This window comes from Artemia sp. Qi Xiang Cuo, chromosome 21 (assembly GCF_049724085.1).
Source record: "Artemia sp. Qi Xiang Cuo chromosome 21, ASM4972408v1, whole genome shotgun sequence".
NCBI lineage: Eukaryota > Metazoa > Arthropoda > Branchiopoda > Anostraca > Artemiidae > Artemia > Artemia sp. Qi Xiang Cuo.
Window position 1 is genome coordinate 11,550,778 of NC_142814.1, and position 9,442 is coordinate 11,560,219.

A 9,442-nucleotide genomic window follows, 5' to 3' on the forward strand; every position below is an offset into this window, starting at 1 on the left:
CCAGATTTTTGCAGCAATATGGGCATGCGTCACCTTGTCTAAACCAAAATCGAGTAAGAATTACCACTGTCAGTGGAAAAGAAAGTAGTACTTCCAAGTCACAGACCGATTCGGTGCAAAAATTAGCGAAGTCCTGACTCGCTGCAGAGAGAAGGCTGTGATTGGGTGAAAAACTAGCTTAAGGCAAGGTACCACTGCAAGCTTTGGATTTTAAATTTGGCACTGTAGAATACCCCCTCCGGAAAATTCTAAGTGTTTCTGATTTACGCCGCCCTTTGAATCTCCCAAGCACATCAAATGGAAAAGGGCTAGAAGAATGCGCCCCCCTCAAACACTAAAAAAGCAAGGTACACAAACAAAAAATTAAGGCTAAAAAGAGAAGCATTTTTGCAAGCTCAGAATCTTGTGCTGTCAGGGAGATGAAACTTTCAGGAATATCTGCAAAGGCTTTGTGAGACCCAAGCGCTTCCGTAATTGCGACACAAGGGTCCGAGTTGCGGAGCAATACAAGTCATAATATCTAATGGATTGAGACCCGACCCTATTATATTTTGTGGCACAATTAAAGCATTTGAAGATATTTCAAGATTCCATCTCCACCCTCTCCCCACTCCTAAACCTCTGGAGATTGTGCGAACACCTGTTACAACATTGAAACTTTCCCAGTGATTTGAGTGAGATTATAAGCCAAAATTGAGTTTTTCGAGCTCTAGGCCTTTATAAGAAAGGCCTTTTAAAGTTCCAAGGTTTTGGGTTGGTTTCTCTGACCAGGTTGGTTTCTCAACCCAGGTTTTGGGTTGGAGCTCTCAGTCTTTATAAGAAAGGCCTCATAAATTTCCCAGGTGTTGGGTTGGTTTCTCTGACCAGGTTGGTTTTGGGTTGGTTGCTTAACCCAGGTTTTGGGTTGGAGCTCTAGGCCTTATAAGAAAGGCCTTATAAAGTTCCCAGGTTTTGGGTTGGTTTCTCTCACCAGGTTGGTTTCTCAAACCAGATTTTGCGTAGGAGCTCTAGGCCTTTATAAGAAAGGCATTATAAAGTTCCCAGGTTTTGAGTTAATTTCTAAGCCAAATTTGATTCTTTTTCTCTTTTTTTGTTAGAACCTATTTTCACATAGCCTTTAAAAGTGGAATATGACCTTGAAACACCTTTCTGGACCATAATCTAGGCCGAAGGATATCTGAATACTTTATTTCCTTAGAACAAGAATTTTCTAAGTGAGTCAGAAGGCAGTGTCCTAGAAAGAGGAAGGTATGGAGGCAAAAACTTTATAGCACCTTTCCATACCTATATCAAATCTGGGTCCATTTTTTTAGTTTTATACCCGTAGAAGATTTGAGTTTAGTGAAGCAATACACCCTCAGGAATGGGATTAGTAAGTATTTACGATAAAGTAGTTTTCAAGATTTTTTAGTGTTTCTTTCAAAAGGTCCCAATGTTTTAAATATTATACCCCACATTTATATCTTTATTCTAACCCCATTGTTGTAAGCCTTGGGAAGATCAAGAACGATTTCATAACCCTCTTCCTCTGAGCTAGTGGTCTAATTCATGACTTTTTGGGGGGAGGGGCAAAATGTATTTTTTCAAAAACAAAGGCGGAGGACAATTTTTCCAGTGAAAATACTAGTAAGTTCTAACACTGCCGTGAACAAGAACTCGCATCACCAATTCTCGCTTCCTAAATCGGGTTTTGGGTAACACTGGAGAGTTACAGAGCTTTTGTAGGCTCGTTATAATAAAATATAATAACGAGCTTGTTACAAGTTCGTTATGATAAAACAAAAGTAGTTGCATTAGATTTCTTATTTTGCGCAATCGCTTTTCTGACAATGCACCTCCTTCCCCTTATGGTCCCAGATATAGGGCTGAATAACATATTTCTCTGTTAGTTTTCATCTCGTGATTGGTCATTTGTCATTCGGTGTTTGGTCATTTTGTCATTGTTTGTGTTATTTTGTCATTGTATTTTATCATTTTGTCACTTCGGTGTTTTTGTCATTCTTGGCCTGTGAATAGCATTCGGTCTAAGTAATGACAATACAATATTTGGATAAAATATTTTTTTAAGCGATTGTAAAATGTGGATAATAATTGAAGGAATAAAGATAATTTGCTTAATAGAAACCTACTGCATATAATAAAGTAAGAATTTCATTGACTTAGGGTTTTCTTTCAGTGTTCTATATACCCTAGGGCTATATCTAACATCATCAGGGCTGGGGTTGCGTTGCGTTGTCAGATAGGCGACTATGGTATTTGTAAAGGGCATAAAATAAGGAATCTAATGGTACTAAATGTATTTCGTTAAGATGTTTCCTTCAGAAGAGCCATAACTCTACAGTGTCACCATGTTTCATTATTGATTGGTGTATATTTTTTGGGTAAATACATACAAGATTTCATAACTGACATATTCAACTGCAACAGCACCCCCTCCCTTTTAATGGTCCTATACCCTATATAGTTCTAATAATGTGTTTCTTCGTAACATCAATGCAATCACGCCGTCTAGCTCAGTGGTTCCCAACCGATTTTGGGCCGTCCCCAGCCTATATATTTCTAAAAACCTGATGCCCCCTCGTAATGTTTAATTTTTGTTATTCAAAACGTGCTTTCGCCTGAAGGAAACTTAAAAGACCATTAACTTGATATCTTTTTTTAGGTTCTTCCTCTAGCATATTTTATACAAATGAAAAATATATCTTTTTGCTATTTAAATACATAGGAATGTGACGTCATTCACATAATTTTTTTTTCGTAATTAAGACTGTGAAGTATAGCCAGCCTAAGGGTGCAAGTCCTGTGTATGACCCACCAAAATATTGTCATGCCCCGTCGGTGGGTCCTGTGCCCCACGTAAGGGGTCTATCTCCTATATTAAACCGGTTATCTTCTCAGTTTGCAATTCATATAAGTGTTTGATCGACTGTATAATTTACCAAAACAATACTTGAAATTATTTTCAAAAATGGAGAATAATAGAAGAAAACATAATAATCTGATTAATAATAATATCCTATATACTATAATGAAGAAACTCACTGTTTTAGTGCTACTATGTATTCATTGGGCAAATATGGGACCATCTAGGGGGTAATACGATTGCATTTCCGAGTGAACTGATTAATATGTTTAGAAAGAGCATAAATTAGCGCCCCCACCTGCTCCCGTGAGTGAGGCGCCCACCCGCTCCCTATGTCAGTTATGGAGTACATGTTATCATGTCCATATTGACAGAGTATGTTAGTTGTGTCAGTCCATATTATCCTTTCTAGAGTTTCTTAATCAGAGTATTTATTCATCAAAAAATTTACAACAAAAACACTTCAACATAGTCTCCCCCGTAAGGCTCCAATTTTCAATAATTCTTACATGGATTCTGGGACCACAATGGTTGAAAATAGCCCCACCCCCTCTTTATAGACCAACGGAAGCGAAAATTAGCTTCGAAGTAAAACAATTACTTCTTTTTTCTAATTTACGTATTTTGAAGTACCCCCTTAAATAAATAGTTTTGTAGAAACTGGTATCACAGTATCCAAATTTACCTCCCCCCCCCTCTGTAGACAACTAAATAAATTAATACCTCTACTAACCCCTGCGAGGTTAATAGACTATGAATGACCTGACACGCCACGTAAACATAAAAACAGAACCTATCAACATTTAATTTGATTAATTAAAAAACTTTTTCCACAAAATAAGTTTTTCAAAGAAAAGTAAAGAACTTCATTAAACAAAAAATGAGCAAAAATAAAATCAAATAATCTACCAAGCGTGAAACTATCACAAATCAGCATCGATAAATAAATGAAACCCAAAACGAACAGAAATTACAATAAATAACCGAGTCCAACTCAAAACGAGCAGAAATTAACATAAGTTGGGCGCAAAACCCCTATACCTTCCCAAGGCCAGAATAAAATTTGCAAAAAAAATTATATTAATTGATTTATTAAAGTTATAAAACTAAAAACATTTATATTTTTTCAGTAAATTGCGAATTTTGCTCGTGCCTTGGGAAGGCATAGGGGTTTTGCGCCTAAATTATGTTAATAACTGTTCGTGTTGAGTTTGACTCGGTTATTTATTATAATTTCTCTTCGTTTTGGGTTTCATTTATTTATCGATGCTGATTCGAGGTAGTTTCGAGCTTGGTAGATTATTTGATTTTATTTTTGCTCATTTTTTGTTTAATGGAGTTCTTTACTTTTCTTTGAAAAACTTATTTTGTGGCTGTGGCTTATTTTGGGATAGTGCCCTTTATTAAAATAAATAAAGCGCCCTTTTTAATAAAGGACGCTAGTCCTTACAATTTCCAATCGAATGGGCTTTTTTTATGTTTTTACGACAACGCCTTCTATAAAACATTATATGCCACCAGGGCATAACTTAAAACCCTTGCTCTGAGGGTTGTGGGGGATTGTCCTCCTCAAAAACATATTTTCTGTCTGGAAATCAACTACGCTGAACAAAATGGCTATCTCAAAATTTTGATTGGATGTGTTTGGGAGAATGGTGGGAGCGGGGGGGGGCTAGTTGCCCTCCCATCACTTTTGACTATTAAAAAGGACACCAGCCCTTTGAATTTCCAGTCAAAGTAGCCCCTTTTGAAGTTTCTGCGACAACGCCTTCTATAAAAACCTTATATGCCCCCAGGGCATAACTTAAAACCCTTGCCCTAACGGTTGTGGTGGAGTGTCCTCCTCAAAAACATATTTTCTATCTGGAAATCAACTAACCTACGCTGAACAAAATGACTATCTCAAAATTTTGACTGGATGTGTTTGGGGGAATGATGGGTGTGGGGGGAGCTAGGTGCCCTCCAATCACTTTCGAATATTAAAAATGGCCCTGTCCCTTTGGATTTCTATCGAATGAGCCTGTTTTGAAGTTTCTACGACAACAGCTTCTATAAAAACCTTATATGCCCCCAGGGCATAACTTAAAACCCTTGCCCTGAAGGTTGAGGGGGAGTTTCCCCCTCAAAAACATATTTTCTATCTGGAAATCAACTACGCTGAACAAAATGACCATCTCAAAATTTTGATTAAATGTGTTTGGGGGAATGATAGGCGTGGGAGGGGGCTAGTTGCCCTCCAATCACTTTCGACTATTAAAAATGGCACTAGCCCTTTGAATTTCCAATTGAATGAGCCTGTTTTGAAGTTTCTACGACGCCTTCTATAAAAACCTTATATGCCCCCAGGGCGTAAATTAAAACCCTTGCCCTGAGGGTTGTGGGGGAGTTTCCCCCTCAAAAACATATTTTCTATCTGGAAATCAACTATGCTGAACAAAATGGCTATCTCAAAATTTTGATTGAATGTGTTTGAGGGAATGATGGGCGTGGGGGGAGCTAGTTGCCCTCCAATCACTTTCGACTATTAAAAAGGGCACTAGAACTCTCGATTTCAAATCGAATGAGCCCCTTTTGAAGTTTCTGCGACGACCCTTCCATATGAAGTGCCCTGCTCTAAAGGAAAAAATAATAAATGATACATTGTGCCAATATCGTTCCTATATGCCCTTAGGGCATAACTTAAAACCCTTGCCCCGAGGGTTGTGGGGGAGTATCCTCCTCAAAAGATATTTTCTCTCTGGAAATCAACTACGCTGAAAAAAATGGCTATCTCAAAATTTTGATTGGATAGGTTTGGGGGAATGATGGGCGTTGTGGGGGGGCTGGTTGCCCTCGAATCACTTTCGACTATTAAAAAGGGCACTAGCCGCTCTAATTTCTAATCGAATGAGCCATTTTCGAAGTTTCTACGACAATTCCTTCAATACGAAGTGCCCGGGTATGGAGAAGAAAGAAAAGAAAAAAGAAAAATAAATAATAGATTGTGCCCACATCGTTCTTTACTTAGGCAGCGCTATTGCGCTGCCTGTGATACCCTTCGCAAAGAGAAATTTACATTTTTTCTGATTTAACCATTTTGTTGCACCCCTTGAAATAAACTCTTAGGCGGATATGTGTAGCGTAGTATACAAAATTACCCCCTTCCCCTATAGACAAACGAAATAGGTTGGTCTTCTGACTTTTGCGCGGTTTGGCGGTTTTTGTGCTACAACTATTTTTATGTACTTCCTGAATGAAATTCTTGCGTCGATAAGAGTGACAAAGTATCCAAAATTACCCCCCCCCACCTCCTCTATAGACAGACGAAACAGGTTAATAATCCCCTGATGACCCTTGCGCGGTTCATAGGTTATGAATGACCTGACATGCCCCGTATTGGCCTACATAATACCAGGGCCTAGGGCGTATCCAGAATTTTTTTTCGGGAGGGATTTTATAAATAAAAAACTTGAAAAACACAAAAAATTTGTTTATATTCATTTTTGTAGCGTTTTTACGAATCGGACAACAATTTCGTGGGAGGAAGGAGGAAGGTTCAAACACGCCCCCCCCCCCAGGATATGGCCTGGACCAAGGGTTATCGACGTTGAATTTGATACTCTTGACCAAGAGATAATATGAAATATGAGCTAAAACAACTAGTAATGGGCAGTAATTTACCATTTTACAGAGAGGGGGGGAGGAGTGGAGGTAGGTACTTCAAAGTACCTTCCCGGGACATACCTTAGCATGTAGATCCATCCCAAAAAGTTTCATTTTCCTAACCCAACCCCTTTCCAAGATAGCCAAAAGTAACTAAAATAGAATTTTACCAATTTAAATTTTAGTTGTTACTTATGTATTATACGAGAAACACTCGAGAACTTGTATCGCGAACATGAGACATTACCCGTTTTTCACGGTATTAATACCAGACAATTACTTTCGGCTCGGTGGAAAAATACATTGTAGCTATATCTTAATTAAATATTTAGTTGGTAGTTTGGTTAGGTTAGGTTATTTTAGGTTACATATTTAATATAATGCGCTCTGGGCGGCCCCCCTTCCATAATTCTTTGTTGTAGTTTTCACAGCCGAAGCTAATTGTCTGGTATTAACACCGTGAAAAACGGGTAATGTCTCATGTTCCGCGACACAAGTTCTCGAGTGTTTTTCGTATAATAGATAAGTAACAACTAAAATTTAAATTAAATATTTAACAGTTGTGAGGTAAAGGGGGGGGGTATCTCATATATTTAACATGCTTACTATGTAGGGGACGAAAGTCCTTCTATACATTTCAGTTCACAGTTTTATTGGAATAAGAAGGAGGATTTTTGCTGAAGCAGAGCCCTATAACAAGGGAAAATTACCCCCCCCCCCCACGCTCGCTAGGGCCATAGACAGGATTTTATTTCGGGGGGTATTCTTGTCGTGGGGGCGGGGTAAAAAAACATCAAAAATGTGTTTTTTATGAATTTTTCATACGTTTTTACGACATATATTTAAAAAGGGGTTCAAACCCCTCCCCCGTATACGGTCTTGCCCCTTACCCTCCTTAGACAACGAAATATGCTACATACCTTTAGAAAGCCTATTTATAATTTCTAGTTTATGATCCTCTTGTTGCGGTTGAGCAACGACAATTAGCAAATATCCACCAGAAAGGGGTGATAGCGACTCAGGTGCGAATATAATATTTTCAACTTCTTCAGAAGGTTCATGGGATAACTTCAGTGAAGTATCTGGTGTATCACTGCCACCATCGTCCGCCATGGCTGCAGCGACTGAACTGTTTTCTCGTTTTGGGAGATGTGATGCCGAAGGTGCAGTCCGACTCTGTCGGAGGCGTCTATCGATCTAACAAATCTCATTGGACGAAAAGTTGGCAACATGTTTGGAGACGGATCGATAAACCCGCAACTACAGAACCATCTAGCTAAAATCACTTACGTAAGTCTGCAGAGGAATTAAAAGAATATTAGCGAAGGAGGAAATTTAGAAAATACATGCTTGTTAATATACATTAATTTATTGGTAAATTTTAGATTAACTTACTAATGAAAACAACTTAACTTTTTTGCATGCTGACCTATAGTCTACGTAGCGCAGGCAGGGCTGCCAACTATACACATTTTATGTCAAAAGGAGATAATCCCATATGCCGGTACACAATGACATAAAAGGGTCAAAAAGCAATATATTTAAAAATCTGGCAAAATGGGCAAAAAAGTTGACAAAAAGGGCAAAAGACAAAAAAATTTCTTATTTTAGAAATTTGGGATGTTAAGGGCAAAAAAGGGAGACATTTTGTAATTTTATGACATAAGACAATACATTTCCCAACGGGATATGTGTTTTGGTAAAAAAAAAGTCACTTTTCACTTAAGTAGTGCCTTTCCTCGTTTTTTTTGCCATCCAGGTTTTACCAGATATTTCGTTAGTATAGAATTTTATCCAAAGTAAGGGATTTTTATGTTTATATGAGTTTCGTGCTTTCAATTTAAATCCTTTTGTATGAATGTTTTATATGAATTTTTCTCGTTTTTATTATATTTGATGTTAACTGGCTACTTTAAAAGAGGTTTACAAAGCGTCTTTTGGTCAAAAATATCACTGGTAAAAAAACTAACCTGTAGTTTTTGAAACTTCAAGATGGACATATTTTAGCTAAAAATGACACATTTGTGGATGCTCAGGGATTCATGGACCAAGAAGTTAGCAATCCTAAGCTCAGGTACCAATCTCCTGATTTTCTGCCTTCGACCGGGAGTGCAATGTGTGGTTTGGGGTAGATCATCCGACGCTTCCCGTGTTTTTCCCCATGTTTCTCCAGGTACTATCTAGTTACCTTAGCTACCTCTAATGAGATAGCTAAGAAATAGATACACTATTAGAATCAGAATTTCATCCTTAATCGAAATATAACATTCTTTTCGTTGAAAATTAATTTTACCTTGCCCCACCCTTAATAAGCAAATATATATCGGTACTTATCAATTATATCGACCCCACCTAAGCAGTCAAGTTTGTTTAATGCTAATGATAAAACAAAATACTGCTACTAATACCAATAAAAACTCACCGCAGCACAAAGCCGCCTGAGGCCAACACAGCTACGTACGCTCCTCCTCCATCCCCTCCATCCGCTCCTCATCCATCCCCTCCATCCGCTCCTGCTCCATGAAACTATAATAGTTAAGAAACGAATTTCGGCTATATATTTTCAAATCAGGGGGTGGGAGGTAAGGCCTAGCATATATTAAATACGCAACCTAACCTAATATATGAGATATGAGATATACATTTATTAAAAAAGAAAACAAACCCTATTCGCCTTTCGCCTGCCAAGAAAGGCAATAAGCTTGAAAGGGCAAGCGAGGTTATCACTCTCAGCTAATTAAAACAACATTCATACCGAGCTACTCAACACACAAGAAGCTTATCTGATGAAGGAATAAAGGAAAAAAGAGAGAAAGAGGAAAAGACAAGAAGTAGATAGAAAAAAAAACAAAGTAAATCGGGGAAACACCTTAAATAGAATGACAACCTGGAGCGGGCTTGACACCAAATTCACTCACGAGATAAAAGAAACTTCTT

The 9,442-nt window shown here is 38.0% G+C and overlaps 1 protein-coding gene across 1 annotated transcript in view; it reads right to left on the reverse strand.

Moving 5' to 3' along the window:
• The window catches only part of LOC148939235 (uncharacterized), a 271,064-nt gene extending 263,446 nt beyond the window's left edge, over positions 1-7,618 (reverse strand). The window contains exon 1 of the mRNA XM_089106820.1: positions 7,426-7,618. Coding sequence (XP_088962946.1) covers positions 7,426-7,618 — 193 coding nt within the window. The remainder of the gene's footprint in view (positions 1-7,425) is intronic.
• Positions 7,619-9,442: the final 1,824 nt, after the last annotated feature.